At 48.7% G+C, this 24,711-nt stretch overlaps 1 protein-coding gene across 1 annotated transcript in view; it reads left to right on the forward strand.

Moving 5' to 3' along the window:
- The first annotated feature begins 12,112 nt into the window (after positions 1 to 12,112).
- Positions 12,113 to 24,711, forward strand: part of CCDC85C (coiled-coil domain containing 85C) — a 104,037-nt gene continuing 91,438 nt past the window's right edge. The window contains exon 1 of the mRNA XM_088539684.1: positions 12,113 to 13,035. Coding sequence (XP_088395810.1) covers positions 12,324 to 13,035 — 712 coding nt within the window. The 5' untranslated portion in view covers positions 12,113 to 12,323. The remainder of the gene's footprint in view (positions 13,036 to 24,711) is intronic.

Genomic DNA, 24,711 nt, shown 5'->3' on the forward strand with positions numbered 1-24,711 from the left:
AAAGCTGCAGTTTGGAGAGTTTTAATGTTTTGAGGTTTTGGAGTAAAAGTAATGGCTTAATTTTAAAAAACTTTAACGATGTTCTGGTTAACTAGATTATGATTGAAAGGGTCTCCTTAGTTTTTTGTCTCCTTGTCTTTTTCTGGCTGTTATAGATCCAGATCTACCATCTCTTGCCATAACTTCTGGTGGGTCTCACCAAGATTAAAGACAGATATCTGGAGTCTTTTAGCATGATCATAGTCAGAGCAGTAGTGAGTGTGTGAAATTGCAGGAAAGAGCCCTGACTCTTCCCGTTTTCCCAGGGACAGCAGAGGGAAGGGGGAGGTTCACGTAAACAGTGCCAATGAGTATTTCTCCATCAATGCACCCTTCTCCTGGCCTGGGCTATACCTGCAAGTCATTTGCTGGAGTAAGCAGCTCATCTGTCCCCGTTTCTTCTGAATCCTGGTCCTGACTAAGGCTGATAATTAGCTTCTCTTTGTGGTGACAAGATATGGGCACTTGTTAATGAGGATGGACACCAAGGGCACCCACGTGTTTTATGCTGGCTATTTAACAGCTGTCAAGCAGTAATGACTTCCAGACACTGCCTATCACGCCTGGGTTTCAAGCATCAACCCAGGGACAAAGGCTGTGTGTCTCCTTGCTGGTCCTCTGAGCCACCCGCTTCCCTTGCAGCAGGTGCCTGGCACATTCATGTCAAGAAGACGTAACCACGGGTCTACAAATCTGCACTGGAACAAGCTTGCAAAGACCCAACCCCACAGCATTAAAAGCACCATCCTGCCACCGCTGAGGTGCAAGGGTGGAGTGATGAGCTGGAGGTAAGTATGGCAAATTTATGGACACAGACGTCTGTACTCCCTGTACAGTGTATTTCCAAATGGAAAAGGGGCTTCAAGTGTTTCTTCCTTCTTATAAAGACCACTAAGTGTGGCCATGCAAAATGACTGGAGGAGAGACACGTTGGTACCAAATTATACATAAACCCATTATAAAATCCTTTGAAGTCAGCAGAGCTTGTCCTGCTTATCTCGGGATATTTGGCTCGCCCAGCAAAACTGAAATGGCCAAGCCCACCTGTCTGACGTGTCTGACACGGATGGGGACTGCAGAATAGCCTGCCTCCCAGGCAGACACATGGAAGGACCGAAACACCAGCAAGCAAGCAAAACTAGTGTTTGAACCACACTCAGCAGCAAGCCCTAGGCCACGCTGTATTGATGAGAGCAAGCCCTGGAGCGGGCCAGGCCCACTGCACTTAAATAACAGCCTCAGCCTTCGGGTCAGGGCAGCTCCCGGTCCTAGTTACACCTCGTGGCTGGCGCTGGTGGTGTTTCCTCCGAGGAGACTGGGATGAGGTGCTAACCCCAGGAGAAGGCCTCGCCATGCGCCGGGCTGGGGCAGAGGCAGGGCCGCCGCTCCCTCCCCTTTCCCACACATAGACCCGCGGGTCAGTCCCATTGCAGTGCGGGTCAGCCCCACTGCAACGCAGAGGTGTGGGACAAGCCCTCCGTCCCTGTGCTTGCGGCAGCGCTGGGGCACGAAACCCTTTCCAGAGCCGCGGCCCGGCTGGGCCGCCCCGAGGCGGCATCTCCTCCCAGGGCCGGGCGGCTTTTCCGGTCCGTCAGGTCAGGTAAGCAGGAGGAAGAACAAAAGCGGGTCTGTGTGCGGGAAAGGGGAGGGAGCGGCGGCCCTGCCTCTGCCCCAGCCCGGCGCATGGCGAGGCCTTCTCCCGGGGTTAGCACCTCATCCCAGTCTCCTCAGAGGAAACACCACCAGCGCCAGCCGTGAGGTGTAACCAGGACCGGGAGCTGCCCCCGAAGGCTGAGGTGGTTATTTAGGTGCAGTGGGAGCTGTTGCGGGCCTTGCATTTAGGCACTATCAGCCCTTCACTACCTGTACGCAAAAACTGCAACAGCCCAAGGATCTCCTGGGTGCTGGGCTGTCTGCTGGGGACGTTCCCCCATTGCCCTGTTTCCAGAACCTTCCCTGGAGCTGCCTGCTTCTCCTTGTCTCCCCTCATTCTAACATAGAGATTGCTGGAAGATACGCCTCCCCCTTCAGGTCTCACAAAAACTCTCTTTCCTTCCCAAAACAAAACGGAAAAGTCCCTTTCCTCGTAATCTGGCTGGCGCAGAGCTGAGTCCCAGGGGCAACACTGCCCATGGCTCCAGGCCTGAAGGCTACGGGGCCAAGAAGGGAGTGCACAGGCACAGTAAATGTGCTTTGATGTTCGCTTTGCTGGAACTTGAGCTTCCAGAGTTGTCAATTCTGGAGACCTTCCTGAGTGTTATGTTCACTTCTAATTAAGGGAAAGAGGGGAATGAAGCAAATAAGCTCAAATTCACATGCATGACTGAGCACTTAAGCCTGGTACATTCTGTGCTATCCAAATAAACCTACGGCATGGTTTCAAGTAATATCTGCAGCATGATACATAGTTTGTATCCAAAATATGAATTCTATCCAGTTTCCTCTCTGGAAACGAAGGGAAGCAACTAAAAATAAGATGATAAACCTGGAGATCTTTGCTGCTCGGTGCTAGAACAGTTCTGATCAGAGCCCTAAGGCGACTAAGTCCTCAGGTATGAAGTTTTACTTCTGCAGCAACAATGTGCGGGTGAGGCTGAGGCTCCGCTCTGAGCAGGGTGCTCTGGTCTTTCCTAGTAAACAGCTGATAGAAAATTAGGTGGATACAGCGTGCTTGGAGCAAGCTGCTAGCTCAAGGCAAAACGCAAGCCAGCCTGGCATGGCTTGGACGCACAGAGCAAGCTCAAACCTCTTCCAAAGGGCATCACACCGATGGCAATTGCCCAGGAAGCTCCATAACAGGCACTGCTGAGCCGGGGGCAGGAGCCTCGGCCACAGCTAGCCTGGTGCAAGGGCAATCCTATTACCCCGATGCCTCTCGGGGCTTCCCACAGTGCAAGCACGACGCTCCTTTTCCATTTGTATTCCGGGGACATTGCCATTTGTCACTGTATCCCTGCCTAGCACGGGCTGGGACGTGGGCAGACTGCAGAAAATCCCACCAAAACACCTGCCTGCCGAAGCCCTGCTGTGGCCGCGATCCGTAGAGCAGGCTCAGGAGATTGATTGGGTTAAGTAATTTACTATCGACTGCAGGGAGCACTGGTGAGGAGCCCTGGAATGAGACCCCCGGCGCGCGCTCCCCCGGCGCCGCGCTCCCCTCGGCAGCCGGCGGCGTTTCCATTCCCCCGACACCTGCCAGTCTGCCGAGGCCCCAGTGCCAGACACAACGAGGGTCACGGGCCGAAAGAGGGGAGGGGAAATGTAGAGCCAGAAAAAGAGCAAATCCTCTGGGATTTCTTGTTTTCACACGCAAAAGAAGAGATGAGCTGGAATTGCAGCACTGTTATCTGAATTTCAAGCACAATTTCATAGAGCTTTGTATCCCAGAGCCCTCATTCTGTTCATGGTAAAAACAAGGACCCTTTGGAGAAGAAAATGGATCTGGTTTAGGATTCAAAACAAGCTCCTAAGTCAAGGGTCTTTAATTTAGCAGCAACACCATAAACAACTTGGTGTCTGATCTTTGCTCCAGGAATCAGCACTCCCAAAGTCAATAGTTTTCAGGAATAGAAAGTGAGACAAGCCTGAAGGCCAGCGTGACAGCAAATTGGGGTCTTTGGGGCAAGTTTTCTGTGTTAGAGTGAGCACTGGGGAAGAAAATGTTGCAACTCTCTTCAATTCAGAGTCCAATGTCATTTCTTTTCAACATCACACAAGGCAAAGGTAATGGGTAAGATATTTGATCAAAATAAGATCCCAGCACCTGCCATATCACCCCACATTGGTAACACTATTGTAGCTCTTGTTTGGAAAGACTGACTATGCTTTTTCACAAGAAGGAAGTAAAGGAGTTTTTATTTTTGTGTAGAATGTATTAAAATTGGATGTTGTCAGTTTGACACTGTTCCTTTAACTCGCTCTGCTTGACACTATGAATTATTCAGAAATCCCTATGATATATAGAAGTGGTGTCAGCATTTTAGGGCATGACTCTCCTTTCTTATCTACTATAAAATCCCAGTGGCTTCAATGAGCTATAAAAGAAGGCAAAATTAGGTCCTCAGCAAAGATGTGTATTACAAGTAGAAAATACATTTTGTTGCTGAGTGAAGGGTACGGTACCCACAGGCCAAGCTTAGAGTGCAAATCTGGGTGTTTGTACTTCCATAGTCCATTGACACGGCTAGGAGGTCATTTGTTCATTCCAGGAACAGCGAAAATGCTAAATAACAATGAAAGTGAGGAGTGGGTGGCGTGAAATAGTCTGTTTTTTTGTATGGCAGAACAGCATGAGCTTCATAGACCTCATGCTGCAATGCCAATGGCCTCAACGTCTGTAAGTTACAAGCTGCCCGTTTTGTGTCTACCAGTGCCCAGCTTGTGGGTCCCCACGCTCAGAGCTGTGTATGGAGAGCGGGATGATGTCCGGGGAGCTTGGCGAGATGGGGGAGCCCAGGAGTGCACAGAGATTTGTCACCTACCCCGGCCATGGGCTGCTCAGGGAGAACCTGCCAATGTACATGAAAGCCAAAGTCAGAGTGAAGAAAAACTCTCTAGGAATGGTGTTGGCATTTTTCTGCCTTCGTATTAAATTTTATCCTCATTTTAGACTAATGATGACAACGATAACTCAGTTGAAATTTGGCTAAACTCATCACATGTGGAACAACACTCATGTCTTGCCCAAAACTCCTGTCTTGCAAAGTTGCATCCTGCAAGTAGGTCCTAGCGTGGGGACCAGATGCTACCCCCAGGCACACACAGCCCACTTTTGGGAGCTTTGCATATAACCTGGGCAGAATTTGGCCTGCAGGATGTACCTGGATGTCATGGGAATGGAGGAGTGTCAGTTATAGACACTGAGGTGGATGTAAAACCTTAACTTCCATTTCTTGCACAAATCTATTGGATCACCTATGTTTTCAAAGGAATGCTTACAAAAGGAAAATATGTATCAAGGTATTCTGGCCTTCTTCCCATGTTAGATAGGACTATAAATATTTTTGGAAGGGATGTAAATCTTAATGTTTCTGGGAAGGAGCCAAGTAGTGCCAGATGGCAGAGGGCAGGAAACTCACCCTATGGGCAGGTTTTTCACAGTATTCTCATAAGCATCTGGTATTGGCCACTGGCTGGCAGAGACGATACAGGGGCCAGTGCTCCGAACCTGTCTGGCTGTTTCCATATTCCTGCTTTTTGATGGTTTCTTACATATTTGGGAAGAGATGGCAAGTTTTGCCAGTTTCATTCCTTGTTACACATCGGATTTTAAGCTTTTTTGCAGCACTCCTCATTGCCTGGGTAGACAATGTCAGAGGAGGTGACTCAGCTCATCAGCACGTTGCCTGCGCACGTGGCAATCCCGGTGATTAAAATGTTGTAAGAGTAGTTTAGGGATTTTTCTTACCACTTGGAAAAATAGCTTTGATATCGTATGCAGCCTTCTGACTGCACCATGAAATTGGATTTTTCCCCCCACTTAACTGGCAGTGAAATTTTGCTATAGCGATTATGTATGAACCTGGGAAGTGTCAATCACCTGTAACTCCCAATTAGGAGTGGCTTATGCCTATTGCTTCCTAGGATTTAGATTCCACTCCTCTATCAACAGGAACGTTATGGATGGGGAAAAAAAGGCAATTGCATTGCAAGAAATGGTTCAAAAACTTTAGTGAAAATAAAGTTTAGATGAACACTGAGGATCTAGGTATTTTATGGGCTTTCCTGCCTGTCTCAAACATGCTGTGCGTGTGTGTACACTGCAGCTGCTGACAGAACAAGAGATCTGATGTGCCACTGCTCCAGCTGCCCCATCAAGGTGCCTGTGTGCTACAGATCTAGACCCAATAATACCTCCAGGTGAACGCAGGGCACTTTGAAGTGGGGCTGTCAGATAGTCCCAGTTCAGAGCACCCCTTGAGCACTCCCTTCCCTTGCCCTGATTCAGGGAGCAGCTCTCTACCTCCCCTGGTCTCGAATTTGGATGCTACTCCTTCCACTAGCAAATAGAGGTTTACACCACTTGGAGGACCAGTTTTTCTGGCAGGGCAAAGGGTTTGCTGGGCACAACCATAGTTCTTCTCTGAATATCCTGAAGGCTTTGAAACAAGTTGGTGCATTTTATAATTTTACTAGCAGTTTGAGGGCACAAAATAAAAAAGGTTTTGCGGACACATGGCGAAAGAAACTCTCCACTAATACATACTACTTTCACAAGCAGAGTGAATGAACTGGGTGGCCCAGTTACATTGCCAGAACGCAGCATTAAGGAGCGCTGCATAATCCGCTAAGAGGCTGCTCTTTCCTCATAGCTCAGCCAGATGGACAAGCAGAGGGACAGAAACCTTCAGCTGACCTGCCTGAGTTATGCAGCAAATAATGGAGAAGAAGGAAGAATGAAACATGACCGTTCTTCAGGTAGCTGCTACTTGTAAAAATGTTCTGACTTAAAACACTGTTAATCAGACTAGAAGCAAGGCACCTGCCTTGCTAGCAGAGACTAGGAGTGTCGCACAGAGCAGCTTTGTTGCACAAAACTGAACATCCACTGATGCAATCTGGATGGTATATTCCAAAATTTTAATTGAGGATCAGCCCTTGGCATGGACTTATGAAAAAATATTAATGCAACTGAGGATTTATAACCCATGTAAATGATTCATGGAGCTTTATGAGACAGGTCTTCAGCTCGTGTAAACGGGAGCATGGCCTTGCACGAAGCACATGCAGCTGCGCAGTGCCGAGCGAACCACGCAGCAGGGCTGGGGGCAGAGCTGCCATCCCTTCTACCTGCCCTTACAGCCCTGGGCCCGCTGGCTGAATCCATAGCAGGCCACCAAAAGCAGAACACACCTCTGTGATTGCAGAAATACAGAGCTAGCTCCTTCAGCTTTGTGCAATTTTTTCTAGACCAGCCATTTTCAGTCTGGACAAACAGGAAAGGTAACTTGTTTGCAAGTGTGCTGGTGGAGGAGCACACATCAGTGGCTGGAAGGAGCAACAAGTCACAGGACTGTGTCCTGCTACCGAGCCAACGCAGCATGGCCAGCACATTGCATCAGCGGCCAGGAGTCATCATCTGAGCAGGGATATGGACTAAATGGTGGGGAATGGGACGGAAGGTCCTCTCAGGCTCCGGGATGTGCACAGCGACACAGGGTTATCTGGTAACTCCAGCACTTGGGCTCATTCCTTCCTACAGCGCCTTGGTGGAGCAAAGTCATGTGAGAATGTGCTGAGGTTTCTCCTTCCCCTCAAGGATAGTGGCTTTTGCAAGAGCCACCCACTCCAGGTGGCCAAGGAGCAGCAGGGTGTGAGCTGTGGAAGTGCTTTCTGTAGTACTAACGCAGTCCTGTAGAGGGAATGCTTTGGTAAGACTTAAATGATGTTATATATCACTATACAATATCAAGGATCAAATTCATCCTTGGTATCACCTGCTGGGCTCAGGCGTTATCATCAAGTGGAATTTTGTCCAGTATATTAGAAAAAAAAAATCTTAGCATGCTTTAAAATTTCACTCCTGACTGAAGAGGGTGGAAATGTCCTTTTGGTTCACTGCAAGGGACAGGCTTTGATGCTGCATTACATGGGAATGGAAAGATTAAGATAACATGCATATTAAAAGTGCTTTTCACTCAGTGCCTGCAGAAGGCCCTGTGGCCACGCAGCAGAGCGAGTCTGTAGCATGTTATGAACTTCTGTTACTGTTCATCTTAAACTGACACAGGAGAATCTGAATTTCTTCCAAATAACACTGGGAAACAGTGTTTGCTAGCTGTATATAAAAAGCAGAAGCCCATCAAAAACACTCCGATATTGTGTATTATAGTATTGATTAAAAATCTGCTTGAAACACAGGATTTGCTTTTGATCATAAAATTTTGCACTGACTTACTCTTTTCCATCCAAGGATGTCAAAACTCTCTCACAGTCCACCTCAACTCTCAGTTGCATTATGCACGTACATAATCCGAGCCATAAACACTTTCTGCTCCTACCAAGTTTTACACATCTCTGCTAACCTTGCCAAGCTGAAGAGGCTTCCCTCTAATGTAATGCAATAGCCACCTTGAAGGGAAGGTTGCAGAGTGAAGACGTGAGGCACGGTGGCCATCAATTGGTGTCACACTCCCTCAGACTCGCTCCTCCTGGCCCTCTCTGCTCTTTCACCACGTATTTGTCAGGAGCAGGGGCAGACAGCAGATCTTTACGTGCAGTTTCAGTGCTACCTCCAGAGCAGTGAATGCCCAAACACAGCAGGTCACCGTGCTTCAAAGCTCCCGGGGACACCACAGTGACAGCAAATCCCCTGTGGATAGTGGCAGGCTGGATCTGCGCCCTTTAGCTTTAAAGCATAGCCGTAGCCGTGCGGTACTGAGAGCAGGTCTTCGTCACCACAGGGACTTCCTCTGTGGATATTAATAATCTCATCACTTCCTTCCCAGAGCCCCGCTGTCTGCCGGGTTCCTTCCTTGCAGAGGTGCCAATGGAGCTCAAACTTCATAAGATTTCAGCTAGGGAAAATAAATAAATAAATAGATAAAAATAGAATAGCTTCTCTTGGGAAAAGAAAGATCAAGCAAACACGAGGCAGCCAGTGCCTGGGCTCGGCACCTCCGAGGAGCAGATGCACCTGAGCTGATGGTGCAGCGGCTGGAAGCTTCTCCTCCCCTGCTGCCTTCTGTCCCGGAGGAAGGATTTGTCTGAAGGATCCCCCAACCCCGATTCTGCTCCTCCTTTCCCCCCAGGCACCAGCTGGGAATCTGTTAGTCAAATCACTGCAAGGGAGGGTCTGGGAGAAGCACTTTCTGCTTCCTGTAGGGAAGGATGTGATTAAAGCCCTGTAAATAAAATACTTGGCTTGGAAAAGGCTTGATTGCCTTGTAGATCTGACGCAGCCCCGGGTGTCCCACTGCAAAGGGTGCTATCTCCCACCAGCCCAGCTCAGCAGTGTGAGGAGCAGGAGACCTGGCACAGTCTAATTTTGTGCCAAGTTGGTTGTGGCCACTTGGTGACCACCAACTTGGTGGTCACTTTGTGCAAAAATCATGTATATTCATGCCTGAAACCTGCCAGAGGGAAGTAGAAGCAGACTTCAGGAATACTTACCTCTGGAAGGCACAAGAACGATGCAAAGTTCCCTGCTGTTTTCCGTGCCTTCAGGGGTGACTTTGCTGGTACATGGAAGGCGGCAGCCCCAGTGCTGCAGCAAGCAAGGAGGGGGACGCACTGGGATGGGACATGCCCTCCGCAGGGCCACTGGGCACGTGGGTGCCCTGCAACTGCTCCCCATGCTGGGGACCCAGACCAGGCCATGAATTCCACTCACATGGACAGGTCTGACTTGAGAGGACCTGGAGCAGATACTATCTGCAGGGGAGAACATGCACGACTGGCTGCATGGCTGGGAGGAAAGGCAACTCATAGCCAAGCTGCTCCAGGAGCAACCTCCCTCCAGGGCGTTTGGAGATCCCCTGATGTACACGGCTTCTCTGGAGATCCTCGGTCAAAGGAAGGAGGAGAAGGCCCTGGCACTTTGCTCTCTTGACACATGTGAGCAACATATGTGCCACAGTAGGGGGCATGTGTCGGACCCCACCTCTCTTCCAGGCCCATGGTGGTCGTACTGTCTTGTCACAGAGCCGGGAACTGGCTGATGCTCAAGCTCCTGACATGGCTTATGGTGCCTCTCATTCTACAAACTGTCCCTCCTGCTCTTTGATCACTGCTGCGTTGACAGCACACTTGTCCACTTGGGAATGGGAAAAAGAAAGCCAGGGCCTGGACATTTTTTTTTTTTTTGCTAAGATAGAACCAAAGCCTTGGGATTCCAACCAAGCATTGGTGCAATACCTGCTTTCTGGTGAAGTCTGGGCCATTTTGGAAGGAAGACAATGCTGAACTGCAAATTGTGTAGTGAGTGGGGACTCGCATCAGAAGAGACTTTCTAAATCCATTTTAGTCCTGGATTTAAAACCACCTGGAATTCTTGTCTTCCAACCCATGCTAAAGATGCTCATGCTCCTAAATATATTTGACCAACTCTGTTCTTCAAACAAGGAGCTCTTTTCTGTCCCTGGTGCTTCCTGATGGTGAATTCGCCACGTGCAGCCATACATTTCTCCATCTTCACCAAGGCACGAGGCCCAGCTCTGCATTCCTCTTGCCTGACCCCAGTCTCCTGATCCCGAGTAGCCCTTTCTGTATCTCTTCCAGAGGAAACCTCCCTGAAGGGAGCGGCGGCCATGTCAGGCAAGGCCGCGCCGCCCTTTTGTACAATGGCATGACTATCTCCCCCTTCTAGGAAACCACCTTGACTTGTGGATGTGCTACAGACAATATTCATCCTCGCACTGGAATGAATGTTAGCCAAGATCACCTGCATATTCCACATCACATGAACCAGTGACCGCTGTCTATCCCAAGCTCTTGTTGCCCTCACGATCTGGAATAAAAGCCACTTTGGGAGAGTAGGAGAGCCAACAATGTTCACAGAGGGGTTAAAGTCCACCAGAAATGAAAAACTCCTGCTGTTCTTTTTCAGGGGGGAACAGGCAACTCTCTTAGGCTGCCAAGGATACTTCTGGGCTCAGGAACCAATGGCCACAAACTCACACAAAAAAGCATCCAGGAAATGGCAGCTTTACTCACTTAGGGTTAGGAAGATAAGTCCAAGAGGAAAAAGCTGCACCTTTCTCGGCACTGTTGTCCTTTCTGTGCACAGGCCATGTGCTCTGCATCCCATGCTCTGGCATCAGATGTGACATTATTTTTTTTGCTGGCGGGTATATTGACCAGCTCTGCAGTGTGGTCAGAAATCTGCGATTGCACTGAGATAACCCTAGAGACAAATCATTTACTGAAGTTCCTTGGGAATGTAAATATGGGGATTCCCTAAGCTTTTTAAGGATCCTCATGCACGAAATAGCTGGCAGCACTGCTCTGTCCTGGCACATCTTTCATTTTTAGAATGTGATATTGGTCAAAAGCAGCCAGGAGACTGCACAATCCAGGAAAAAGAGCATTAGAACAAAAGTCAGGGGATGCGATACCAGGGTAAGGGAGGCTGCCCTACATATTCCCTGGGGAATCCACGTGAACCCTGTGAGCTTTCCGTGCCCTTCTCTGGTCTGTGTGCGCAGCAGTGACCCTGGCACCCCTCTCCCCCTGGGCAGCCCCCTCGGGTGAAGAACTGGGGCGCATTTGGGGGAGGGATACGCGGCCCGGTGCCTCGGCCGCGGCTGGGGACAGGACGGGCCGCGGAGAGCAGGGCGGCTCCGGGAACAAAGACGCTGGCGGCTCCGCGGCGCTGCCGCCGCTCCAGGGCCCTGCAGCTCGCCCGGTGGAGGCGGATAAAAAGGTGGATTAAAAGGGAAATCGGTGCGGAGGGCGGGGGCCGCGGCCCTTCCCGTTGTACCTGCCCTGCGGAGGCGCCAGGCGGCCCCGGGAACCCGAGCGGGCGGCGGGCCCGGCCCGGCAGCCAATGGGGCGGCGGGGGAGGGCCGGGGCCGGGGCCGGGGCCGGGGCCGCGCTCGGCCGGCAGCAGCGCCCATCGCCGCCGCGCCGCGCCGCGCCTGCCGGCCCGCCAGGAGGTGGGACCAGCCCCGCCGCCCGCGCCCTCCCCTCCTTCCCGAGGGCTGAGCCGTTCCGGGAAGCGCTCCGGCTCCTCGCAGCGCCGCACGCCGCGGACAGCCCGCTCCGCCGCCGCCGGGCTCGGCCGCGCTTCGCTCCGCGGCCGCGCAGCGCTCCGGGGCCGCGCATCGCTCCGGGGCCGCGCATCGCTCCGGGTCCGCGCATCGCTCCGGGGCCGCGCATCGCTCCGGGGCCGGGCTGCGCGGCGGCGGCTCCGCGGCGGCGGGGGTTCATGGTGCCGCTCTCCTGCGCGCACCTCGCGGGCGGCACGAGCGGCCCCGAGCAGGAGCGGGGCGGGCGCGCGGCGGCTGCGCCCGGGGTAAGTTGGACGATCCCCTTCATTGCCGGGGCTGCCGCGCTCTGCTCCTGAGCCGCTGCCGCCCCTGGGGGGAGGTGTCTCGTTTTATTGTATTTTTATTTTTTTCTGGGTCGCTTTTTTTATTATGGGGCCTGGAGGGCAGCAGATCTTGCAGGCTGGTTTTGCTCTTCTGCCTTGTCCAGCGTTCTGCCGAGAACTGTAATTTTATTTTTATTTTTTTTTCCCCAAGATGCTGCAATAAATTTTAATCGCAGGAAATCAGGTGGAGAAAATAGCCCGAATAATCTGAGACATTTGTTAGTGTTTAAGAACGTACACTCTCTAGGCACAGATGATGGCAAAAAATTCCCTGGAAGGGTCTAAGGAAGACCTGAGCAAAATTTCAGAAGAGGAGATGCTGAGGTGGAGCAAGGAAGAGCTGGTGAAAAGACTGAGGAAAGTGGAGAATGAAAAGATGAACTTAATGGTGGAACATGGCAACTTAATGAAAGATGTGAACCGGCGGCTGCAGCTCCACCTGCACGAGATCCGTGGGCTGAAGGAGGTGAACCAGAAGTTGCAGGACGATAACCAGGAGCTGCGGGAGCTCTGCTGCTTCCTGGATGATGACAGGCAGAAAGGCAAGAAGCTGTCGAGGGAATGGCAGCGGTTCGGGAGGCACACGGCCAGCGTGATGTGGAAGGAGGTGGGCATGTACCAGCAGAAGCTGAAGGACCTGGAGGCGAGGCAGGAGACCCTGCTGAGGGAGAACGTGGAGCTGAAGGAGATGGTGCTCATGCTGGATGAGGAGCGGAGCGGGGCCGGCTCTCGGAGCTCCATCGACAGCCAGGCCAGCCTCACCAACCTCAACGGTGGGTCGGGCACCAGGGACGTGGGGGACGGCAGCAGCACCTCCAGCACGGGCAGTGCGGGAAGCCCTGACCACCATCACCACCACCTCCACCACCACAAGCCTGGAGACAGCAAGGCTGGGGCCATGCGGAGGTCTATGGATGACCTGTCTGCACCTCTTCATCACCGGAGCATCCCTAATGGTCTCAATGGTGAGTCTTGCCCCAACAACCCCTCTCACTCCGCCTGCAGCAGGTGCTGCCACCGGCTTTGCACTGCACCCCCTTTGCCAGTGGGTTGAGGATGCCTGGGGGGTTGCGGCCAGGCCTTTCCCACCCTTGCAGCTCCTTGGTTGCTCTAAAGAGGAGCAGGCAAGGTGGTCTGGGGGGCAGGTGCACCCATGGCATGGTGCTCAGCTGGCGCAGGGGCAAGTGGCCCTGCAGTGCTTGCACTGAGTGTGGTGCTCCTGGACTGCAGTACTGAAACCTAGCCTCGAGGGAATGAGGGAAGGGGGCTTCTTTATCTGGAAGGTTTCTGCTTTGTTTCGTCTTTTTTTTTTTTTTTGGCAGAAACACTGAGCCTCTATTTTCAGAGTTAAATAGACATTTATTTCTTCCTTCCTTTCTCCTCTCCCCTTTAATAAATGCTTTATCTTTGGCTTGTTTTCCTGCTGGTTTGATGAGATTGATGGAAGCTGGGTAAGATGTTTGGAAACAGTTGATTAAGTCCGGGTCGGCCACCTGAAGCATCACCCGTTAGCTGCCCAGGCGTCCGGACAGGCTGGCTGTTGCACACTGAGCAGTTGTGGCTAGGTGAAACTTGGCTTCTCTGCACTCCCTATCAGAAAGAGGAACTTTGTTCTTTGCAAAAAAAAGTTACTCTTGAAGGGACACTGTATTCATAATTTTGTCCAGCAGAGTCATTGAAGTTAGAAGCAGGCTCCACCAGGAGATCATGCCAAGCCATCTCTGGCAGCCTGCAGTCCAGCAGAGTTTCTCCTGTTGTCTAATGGGGATCAGGCATTAAATAATAATATTGGATTATCCTGGGATGTCTTTAAAATGGAGAGTTTTTCTTTTTTCTTAAAGGGTGAGGAGGGGAATCCTGGAAACCAACAAGATTTCCAATTTGACATCTAAAAGGAGCAGTTTGGCTGAGGGGGCTAGTAGGACTCCAGCCAGGTGCCAGTCTAAATGCTTAGATATGACTTGTGGTGTTTTAGCCTCTTAAGCCATTTTTGCAGGTGTAGTCTTTAGTTTGGGGTGCACATTCCCCTCTCCAAGCACAGAAACTGCCCCCTCAGCCCTGTCAGCAAGAATGGAGGGCCTGGGAGATTGACCCCTGATTCTTGGCTGTGGCTTGTGCTGCAGGAGAGACCATGAACATCCAAAGGGAGGGAAGAGGAGAGGGCAGGCAAGGTGCTAGGGAGGAGGGCAGCTCAACGGATCTGGTTTCTCCTGTTCCCAGAGCTTTAGGCTGTCCTGGCGGGAGCAGGGAGTGCTGGTCCTTGGTGATTTATGGCAACCCTCAGTGGCCCGGGAGACCCGAGGCTCCGCAGCACTGCTCAGCCCAGCGGTGTGTTCATGGATGGGTTTGCCATGCTGGGTTCAGTTGTGCTGCTGTGTTCCCTGCCCGTGGACGGAGACCTAACCCCACAGACAGGCAGTGATGGTTTAAACAGCAGGTCGTCTGGTCATCAGAGGTTGCAGGGTGCAGCGGGCATTGAAAAAAAATGTATTCATCCTCTCCATCCTTATGTTGATTAGAAATATCTTGCTTGCTAATTTGTAAATAGCTTCTGTTCCTGATGTGACTTTATTTTTGTAAAGCTTTGCTGTTCGAAGAGGCCTCCGATGCACATGGTTGATACTGAAAATGCCGTTACTGTTTCGGGACAGAAGGGCCTTGAGAGTCTCTTTCCTATGAACTCAGATGCTGTGTGTGGGACCTTGTGCAGTCACATCATCTGGAGATGACAGGGAGCCGAGTCTAGTGTCCTACCACCCTGTGGAGGGAAACTGCAGGGAACTACGGTAACGCACACATATATGTTTCTATGCATGTTTCTGCAAACTTTCTTATGCTTCTGCCTATGTAGGAGCAGTATAGACTTAAACAAACATTTCAGAAATGACCATAGGCTTTAGTGACTCCTCTTTAAGAGGTACCTGACCTGAATTATGGAAGATGGTCTCTATAGATCTATAGGTTTCTATACTACTGAAGTGAACTCTACAACCAACGTACATGGCCTCCTTTCTGAGGCCTGAGAACGGGGCAGAAGTGATCAACACTCTTTAATAATAGCTGTAAAGCTGCAAACAAACCTGATCTCTCCACTTAGGTAGTGAAGCTGTAAAATGATTTAAATAGTTGTCATTCTCAGATAGCATCAGTATTCAGCGAGGCCATTTCCCTGAATGTGCCTTTGGAAAAGCCTGTGCATACGTATGCAAATGCAAAGCTTATCTTGCCACTTTTTGACTGACAGCAAGAAGTCTGGTGGGGAAGCTTGCTCGGGACCACACCGCTGCCATTCAGCTGGGGACACAATGTGGAAGAGCAGGGCAGGTGAACACAAAGAATCCTGAAAGTCAGGTCGGTGGAGGAGTTGCCCCTGAGGAGCCTCTGCCGCGTGTGATTCTCTCCATTTCTCCTAGCACCTTCTCTTCTTTCAGGGCATGAAAGTGTGGGTTAGATTTTAGCGTTTTATACTCTTTGGATGATGATTCTTTTTTCCCTAGGAGTAAGAATGGAGGAGAGGAGGGAGCAAAGAGTGACATTGCAGTAGTAGGTTGCAATATTCTGTCTGCCTTGCTCCAGTCTCATTTCTGTAAAACACTGTCTGTGAATACAGCAGAAACTGCCTGGCCAGCACAGTGCATGCAGCAATGGAGCAGCCTTCCCATGCTTTCCTTTGGAGGGTGAAGGCAGATCCAGGGCAGAATTTAACATCTGTACTGAAAGTTCACAGAAGCCTTGGACAACTGATAAGTGCAAGATATGGTGAGCTGTTTGCTGGATGACTTTATGTACTATAAAGAACTAGAAAAGCACAAAATGTGCTTCTGCTGTTTGTGGTATCCTTCTACGCAAGCTTCATGCTGTGCTCTGCTTTTCTAGGTATTAAGCAGGATGGTTTCACTTGATTAATGCTTTTCTGAAGGAGTCAAGAGCATGGCAGCTGTTAAATGCTCCTAGGAAGGTAGCTTTTTAATGAAATCTTGGCCAGCAAAGGTGGATTAAATACTCCTTCCTTTCTCTTGAACAATCCTTTTGAAGTGAGTTGGTAAACCAGGGCCTGATTTATTGGCCTCAGTGACCCGGCCCAAGGAGAGGATATGGACTTGAAACTGTAGATTTTTAAGGTGCATTCAGCATAAATGGTACCAGTCATTTTGTTTTTTTAAGAACTGTGATCCATCTTCCTTTCAGTTTTTCAAAGTCTATTTATTCTTATAACTGGCTTTTTGGAAGCCAGTGCCTGGAACCTGATGATCACGTGGTCATCAGGTTCCATGCTCACGGGAGATAAGGAAACTGATACTGTGAAATCAGCTAATCTTGGATGACCCATAATTCTACGCAGCTCTGGATGTTCTGTTGTGATCAAAGGAGAAGTCTGTTAGGCTTGAAAGTAAATGGTATTTCCATTTTCTGCCTACTCCATATATGCAGGGAACTTACACTGCAGGGACAGAGATACCTCTAAGCTACGTGACAGGAGCTGGGCTCTACCCACAGATCCAGGGCAGAAATCCAGGCACAGCTGTTGTGCTCCGCTTCTCCGAGTACTTTGGGCTTTCTTTGCATGCATAGCAGGAGTGTATGTGTATGGGCATAGTCTTTCCCAACTTGTGTATTTAGGCAGTCCGGTTGGAGCTGTTGCCTTTGCTGCGGCTTGTTTTCTGCCAGAATAAAGTTTTTTTTAAAAAAAAATAGAGCTGCACTGGGTCACATTAACATGACCTGAGGGAAGTAAAAAGCCTTTGTGTACCTTAATATGTGTTCCTGGACTGTAAGGTATGTGGGACAACTGGGAGGAGTGATTCAAAGGATCCCTGAAGCCAGAGAAAAAGCTTCCACTAATTTTAGGTGTCTCTAGATCTGACTGAAATGCCTGTTTATCCAATAACAGTCTAAAGGAGGACAATTGGCTTCAGTAGGATTTGTGTGCGCATCTGGGACAGCAGAGAGCTGATAATAAGGAGCAAATGTGCCCTTGGTGCCAGTGCCGAACAAACGGGCCTTGTGAGCAGGGCTGGTGCCCGTGGCAGTGGCGGTGAGCTGCCCCCCAGCCCTGCAGCGCTGACGGAAAGGGGTGAGTCCTGCCAGCGTGGCCTCTGCGCGGGGCACGCGCTGCGCCCTTCCTCGCCTGCGCTGGGAGCCCGCAGAGGGGCCACACGCCGGCTGCTCGTGTGCAAGTGGGACAAAATCCAGTGCACGCAAGGCTTGCAGGCTATGGCTTTCCCCCATCAGCTCAGTTTTGTCTTCAGAACTTTTCATTCACCTTCCACTAACGCTGTTTGTTCTGGATTCCCTAAATTAGTGCTGCTGTTTCCAGTGTGTCCTGGACTTTATTCAAGCTGGGTAAAATATTAATGTATTTCTTTGTCAACATGAATACGTTTCTAAAAAACATTCTTCCAAACGTCATGGGTTGAGTCTAGGAGTGGTCAGAAAGGTCTGCGGGAAAGCCATGGCCACGGCAGATAGCAGCTGTGGCCGAGGCATTAATCAATAGCCTATCACTGCTATCTGTTCCAGTGGAAGAAGAATGGTCTCTCTGGGTCAGGCGGTGGGAAGATCTCTAGTTCTATTGATTCCCACTTGTAAATGTCCACATATTTACCCAGCGGGTACAATATATTACATTTAAAATGGTGGAAAAGAGAAACATCTATTCCCTATGGGCTGATATTGATCTAATGCAGCCACTTTGTACTTATTTCTCCTCTTCTCACACCCTTTAGGCCCAAGCCCCGCTTATTCTTTTATTAGAGTATTTATAGTCAATATACATAATATTTACTAGGCCACATTAGTGAGACCTCTGAAGAGAGAAGATGCAGGGATAGAAGTAAAGGCTGAAGTCCGACTCATATGACTTGAGGTATTTATATATTTACAATGCAGACTTCAACACTTGGGTTCCCTGCGCTCCCTTTAGAGGCAGTGTGGAGAAATGGACTCTTCCATGTCACAATTCATACAACCTTTGTCTGCTTTAGGAGGTGAGGAGTTGCACTCTGAGCGTGCCCTTCCTCTCCACTGATGGGAAGGCAGCGTAGATGACTGGTTCATAAGCAACCACCCAAAGTCAGGTGAGACCGTTGTTCACTCCACAGTGCGGATGTGCTAGCCCTGGTGAAAGGCAGGAATTCAGTATTCTCCCTCAAGGCAGGTGTCAACCCTTGCAGTCCCCATGCCGTGCTGGCACAACAGCCTGTTTCTGGGGTCAGAGAAAGCCCTCTTCCCTGTAAGGGGGATTTCCCAAAGCTAAATGGCCTTGTGAACGCTAAGGTGTGGAGAAGGGGTTGGCTGCTTGACAAATTACTATCTTATATCAGTAGCACTTTTCATCTTCTGCATATTGCATTAACTTTTTTTTTCCCCGCATACTACTATATTTAACATGACAGTATTTCTGGTATTGTAGGCAGCTACATTGCAAGTTATGTGTAATTAAACAAGAAAACTTGCCCTGTGTTGATATACTAAATGTAAGACCTCTGTAGAAATACCTGTCTCTGTCTCTTCTGGAAGTTTATTGAGCTCTGCTAATAGGTTTGCAAATGCTGAGATTTCAGTCACTAAGACGGCAGCTTGAGTTTCTTGCAGCCAGCTGTTGTTGTCCTCTCATCTAAGCGGCTGCAGTGTTGGAGTGCTCAGCTTGAGGGATCTTTTTCATTGTCATTTCTCAATCTCCCTCCCTGCTGGGGTGTTGAATGTGTGTCAGCCCTTTAGGCTCTGAAACCTGAGGGTAGCTGATGTCTCTGAAAAGAAGGCTTGCGACATTTAAACTGGGTTCTAAAATTGGACCTTATCTGGATATATATGCTCTATAGAAGTGCATTCTTCTTTTGTTTTACTCTTTCAGTTTTCTAAAGAGACCTTTTGTTCTTAGCTGTCCTGGTGAGGGGAAAGACTTGTATTGATTAAAAGGCAATTTTCTATGGGCCTTTGATGGAATTATCCACTTACATTTGTCAAACGCAATCAAAATAAGAGGAATAAGCTGCGTTGGTTAAATGTAAATGATTTGGTCCTCTGGAGGCATTTCATCAAATAAAGCTGAGGATTGAATTAAATGGCGATCTAATTAAGTGGCAGGCATGGGAACCCAAAATGCAGCCCTGGCATGTGTTGTGTGTGGTGTGTGTGAGAAGGCACCAACGTGAATGCTGAGCAGCGGTTAGGAGGTGTTGCCTCTGACAGCTTGAGCATTAAGGCTTTGGTGAAGCCGTGGGCCATGGAGGAGGAGGGCCCGGGAGTGTTGGTGCCGGGGTCCCTTTCTCCTGGGGATGGGGCAGGGCAGTGGCTTCTCATGTCTCGCACAAACACGGCCACATCAGCACCTGCGATGTCCCCCGGGCTGTTCCTGCAGCATCCTTCTGCATGCGGGCTGCCCGGGGGAGATGCTCTGGAAGCAGAAGGAAGATAGAAAATGGCCGATAAATCAAAAGTGCTTGACCACAGGAAGGCTGGTTAGCACTGAAGCTCTTCCCATGCTTGTAATGTAGCCATAACGCATCCCACTGCAAAGCAGGGGCGGCTTGGGTCCATGTGTCCGGCTTTCCCGAGGATTTGCAACCATTGCCTAGGCCTGCATCTGCATTCTGTATTTTTAACGTGACTTTATTTTTTTTTTTGTCTGCGAGCCAGAATTTATCCTGCCCTGTCTCCAAATGTCATCATCCCCTTGTGGTTAACTTGCTGCAATTCATGAAACACTTGGCTGCCAGAAATAGTTATGTGCAGAGGTTCCCCGCGCGCGGGGCGGGCAGAGTCGCAGGCAGCGCTCCTAGGCGCTCGCACACGAACATGTCCACCAAGAGGAAGCTGACCCACTTCTGCAAATAGATAACTCCTGGCAGAAAAAGTAACACTGTCTCAGAGAATCTGTCTTTCTGTTGTCTACTGAATTGTGAAGCAAAAAGCAGGCTAGCTCCATCTTCTGAATTAACGTTCGTGCGAGCACAGTGCTCCCAACTGAAAGGAGAGTGTGTAGAGCAGCCCTTGAGCTGAGGAAGGCTTAAAATGGCCACAGTTCATTTGTGTTTTTTTTTTCTGTTTGATAATGAACGCTTTTGTTAGTGAATGAGGTGTGTGGAGTTCAGGACTCGGCTCTTCTTAGATATTAGGCAACATTTATCACCATGGCAATTGAAGGCTGCTGACAGGTTGTTCTGAATACTTTTATAGTTGCTCGTGTCTGGGCTCAGGTCCTTTATGCCAGGTTACCTCTGTCCCCATGCATAGACACATGTGTGCAGCCTTGCCTGCCTTAAATCGCTTCCTGCCTTGGCGTTTGCCATTCTCAGACATCTCATTGCTTGTGTGACATCTCCTTATGTCCTCAATGACCAGCTGTGTGCAAAATGGGGCCGAAGGAAGGGTGTTAACATCCACACAGTCTGACCCACCTTAAACGCTCCTTGGGCACCTCACGCTGCAGATGATCGAGGTCTGCACTTGATAGGGCAGATCCGTATAGATGAGCGGTTCTCCCCTGCGGCACCGTGGGCAAGGGCAGGTTGCTGTGAGCGGAAGCAGCGCGTCCTTCCCCATCTGCCCTTCTGCAGGTTTTCTGTGGCACAGAGGCAGCCCAGCACCTGAAGGAGGCTGCGCCTGGTTGTGCCTCCCTCAGCTTCACAGAGTCACACAATGGTTGAGGTTGGAAGGGATCCCTAGGGATCATCTAGTCCAACCCCCCTTCCTTTTCGTGCTGGCCAGCGAGGCCATGTGGTCAGCTTCCATGTCCTGCAGATGGGCTTTTTAAAAGGTTGTCTGTGATCTACTAGATATTAATTTATGGAGAGGTCAATTTAGTCAATTCTTCAGTTAGACTTGACACTGGGGCAACCTATTGCCCTGAGTGCTGGTGATGTTGAAAGGGTGACGCTTGACTTAGCTGGTGACTACAGACCCTCCAATTCAAGGATCTTACAATAGGGTTGTGGCAGCACCAGATTCTGTGGGAATTAGGCCACTGAGTTCAGTGAGGTTCTCCTATAGGTGTGTAGGACTAGATGCTTCAGTTCTGGAGCTGTTTGTGTCATCTCCATGTGGTAGGATATCTGTCCATTGTTTCTATTAGAGGGAGCAACAGGGAGGAATGAAGGGTTTATGGTCAGAGGGCAGCTGGCCAGGGCATGGACAAACTGTAAGCTGCAAAGGAGACAGTAACACATTAACTGCCTAAGTGGTTGTATCAACCCAGGCTTGCAGGCAGAATTAGTACAATCAAATCTGGAATGCTCTGAATTCATCTGTTGCTCTGTCCACCAACTCAACTTGAATGAAAATCAAGACTGCATGTTGCCTCCTTTCCCCCACTGTTCATCCCCAAACTTCCCTGTCTACTGGGGATTCATTCTTGTGCAGAAAAGTCACTGGCATTTGACTGTTTGCAGGAGAAAGTGGAAGGAGTTTGTGAACAAGTGGAGCAGGGCTGAGGAAGGGACAGGATAGTAGATACTTGTTAACTGCTTCAAGCTGTCTCTGGAGGAACAAGATGCTCCAGGCCTACATATGCCTGTGGACTGGGCAGCGTTGTGTGACCTCCCTGGAATAACGTGATGGAGCTGCGTAGTGTTGAGAGCCCCCGTTCTGTGCTATGGGGAGGGCTGTGGAAGGGATTGTGCTCTGGGCTGTCTGGACAGAGGGTGCCGCAGAAAGGAAGGGAGCAGCTAAAAGAACTGCTCTAAGCTGATCAATAATAACAAACCACTATTCAAAAAAAAAAAAAAAAAAAGAAAAAAGGAAAAAAGTAAGCCTTACTTCATTTCCAGTCCCCAAAGCTTAATATTTCTATGGAAACCATTACAACCAAGAGTCTTGCTGTCAATATCCTTGTCTGATCTATTGGGGCTGACTAGATTTAAAAAACTACCCTCACCTATATCTTTTACCCTGGACCATCTACAGACAGGTTGCTGTGTATCACAAATACAAGGTTAAATCCTGCATGCCTAGTGTCTGACTCGCCATTAAGTGCTAAGCATTCTCCGGAGGGCTTGCATCCATCTTTCATGTGCAGTTTTTTGCTTGCTAAGGTACATTTCATTCACTCTGTGACACTTATTGATCATGTCTTGTCCTATAAATGCCACTTCTGTCACTCTGTGTTTCTTGAAGGATGACTGTGACTTTGTATCTGGCTGTAGACCATTTAGTAATACGGTATCTCTTCATGCCCAGTGGAGTAACTGCAGGGACACTATATGACTTGAATAGAGTTCAGATCCAGGTTCTTCACACTTGTTTTAGTCTTTTATACAAAAGAGGTTCATAATATTTGCACATAGTCTGTCCTACTAAGGTAACAGTCTATCTGATTTTTGTGCAACCAAAGGACTACTCTTTGTCATATATATGCAGCTACTCACCATTGTCATGTTGATGTTTTCACTGGTTTCCTCCCATTTTTCTTTTTAGCATAAGGTACTAGAAATGCCTTTAGGAAAACCTACATACCAGTCCACCATTTTATACTGAAATAGTATCATCAGAGGCTGCCAGAGTACTGGTAGTAAGAATTACTTATTTTCGTTGATGCTGAATCTTTTTCAGTTCCTAGCAGAGGTATTAAGAAAAAAAATATTTTTATGTACAATTTTACAGCACTTTTCTGATGCACAGTATTCTTTTGTCTTCCTGATTTTTCTTTCTTATCTCCCTTACTGGGCCTTGCCATCTCATATTTGTGTGTTTCCCAGCAGCTGAATATAACTTTGATCTATGCTTTGGATCTATGAAGCTTTTAATCCCTTTCCACTGAGTTAAAAGCTTGTTTGCTGTTGAATGTGATATGTAGTTATAGGTTATATGATCTTCACCAGTGGCCCATGCATCACACAAAGGTGGCACATCGTGAAGAACTCTGACAGGGTCCCCTTGTTCCTTATCCTGATTGCAACTCGAACCCGGCACTAGGGTGAGGCACTTGTCTGCTGCTGATGCCTCTGTCCTTTGTTGTTACATACTCGTTATACACTCGCCTTCTTTATTGCAGTTGTTCAGTCTTTTAGTTGTGATGTTTATTTTTAAGGCTACAAACCAGCTGGGTATTTCAGCCAGGATGGCAGGCTTGCTATCTTCCAATTCCGATGATGTTTGCAGTGTAATTTCCTCCTGGAGTTTTCCCTTTTCATCCTCTTAAATGCTTGTTACACCTCTTAAAACATGGGGATCAGTTTTAAAGCCTGCACGTTTATTTCTCTTTGATGTCCTGAAACCCGATAATGTACGCCTTGTTTGTGGAGATGGCTCTTCTGGAGTGGCTGAAGGTTCCAGTTTTGCAATATAATTATTTCTGCAGTTTTCAGCCCTCCAGGCCATGTTGATGTAGCTGCATGTGAGTGATACCCAGCTCAATGTATTTAACCATCCTCTGAAAATTGTTCTATTTTAGTATAGCTATTTGCTTTCTGGATGCTGAGCATTTAATTTGGAAGTGATCTCTCCCGTGCTTGCCTCCTGGCCTCTTGTAACAAAATACAGTCCTGTGTTTGTATGAGGTCAGTTAAGACTGTATCACTTTGGATTTGAGCTTCAAGATAAAAGAGGAAGGATAGATGATTTTGCAGCTACAGTACTGGATTGGGATTGGGACATTTGGCATGCTTCTTGTTCTGCCTTGACTTTCTGGTGCAGTGTTAGGCAAATTATGCTACCTATGGCTCTCCTTTAATAGAACCAGGATAATACTTCCTTTGTTATTTGTAGTTCCTTGGTTGTTTGGAATATATTTGTACAGTGCTCAGCAGGACCTTTACCTCAAGTGGGGCCTTTAACCATTGCTATGTTAGCAGTGATAACAAACAACACAGATTTTTAATTATATGGAGCCATCAAGCAAGGAGCAGCCCTAGCCTTTACAGTAACTAAAGCTCCAGACACTTCCAATTTCTCTTTGGCGTTGCTCAAAATCCTGTTTAACTTTACTGGGGTTAAAGGGTGTTAAATGTTGGGATATTTCTTTCTGTATTGTATTTATCTCTTGGGACGGCAGGGTATTGATCTATGAACAGACGTCTATCACAGATAGAAATAGTCAAACAATAGAATAGTCTCCCAGATGTGAACAGAAAAGAGAAAGCGCTTTGTTTGCCTCTGCTCAGCTAGGCCTAGGCAAGACAAGGGCAGAAAGATGATACTGCTCTCTTGGCATCAGCACAGCAGGTTACCATCATATCTTCCAGAGAGTGGGAATAGAATTTGTTGTCTTTCAACTCATCCCATCTGCGTTACCTACTTGAGTATCATACTGTATGTATTTATATATGTTAAATGCATATAATGTTTATCTAAGGGCCCAGTGCAGTTTAGGCTAAGGTATGGATCTGCAGACAGGTCCCTGTTGTCACTCTGTTACTCTCAGTTTCCGTGCAGAGCAGCAATGCCGTTGCTGTAATTGCAAAACAACCTTTCCTCTTTCCAATTAAATTCTTACCTGAGGATTCTATGATCCCTTTGTTGCTCTTTTTCTGACTCCCGTAATTTGGTAACTCCTAATAAAGCCTGACTGAAAAGTCATCAAAGTCGTTCTTGTGTGTGAAACCAATGTTTCTTGGCCACCTTTGGCTTTTATTCTCATTTACATAGTTGAATTCATAGGGAGGGTCTATTTGTCAGTGTATCAGCAAATCATTAGAAGGGTGACA

Source organism: Tinamus guttatus, unplaced genomic scaffold, assembly GCF_059628265.1.
Source record: "Tinamus guttatus ecotype Peru unplaced genomic scaffold, ASM5962826v1 Tinamus_guttatus_pri_ptg000048l, whole genome shotgun sequence".
Classification (NCBI taxonomy): domain Eukaryota; kingdom Metazoa; phylum Chordata; class Aves; order Tinamiformes; family Tinamidae; genus Tinamus; species Tinamus guttatus.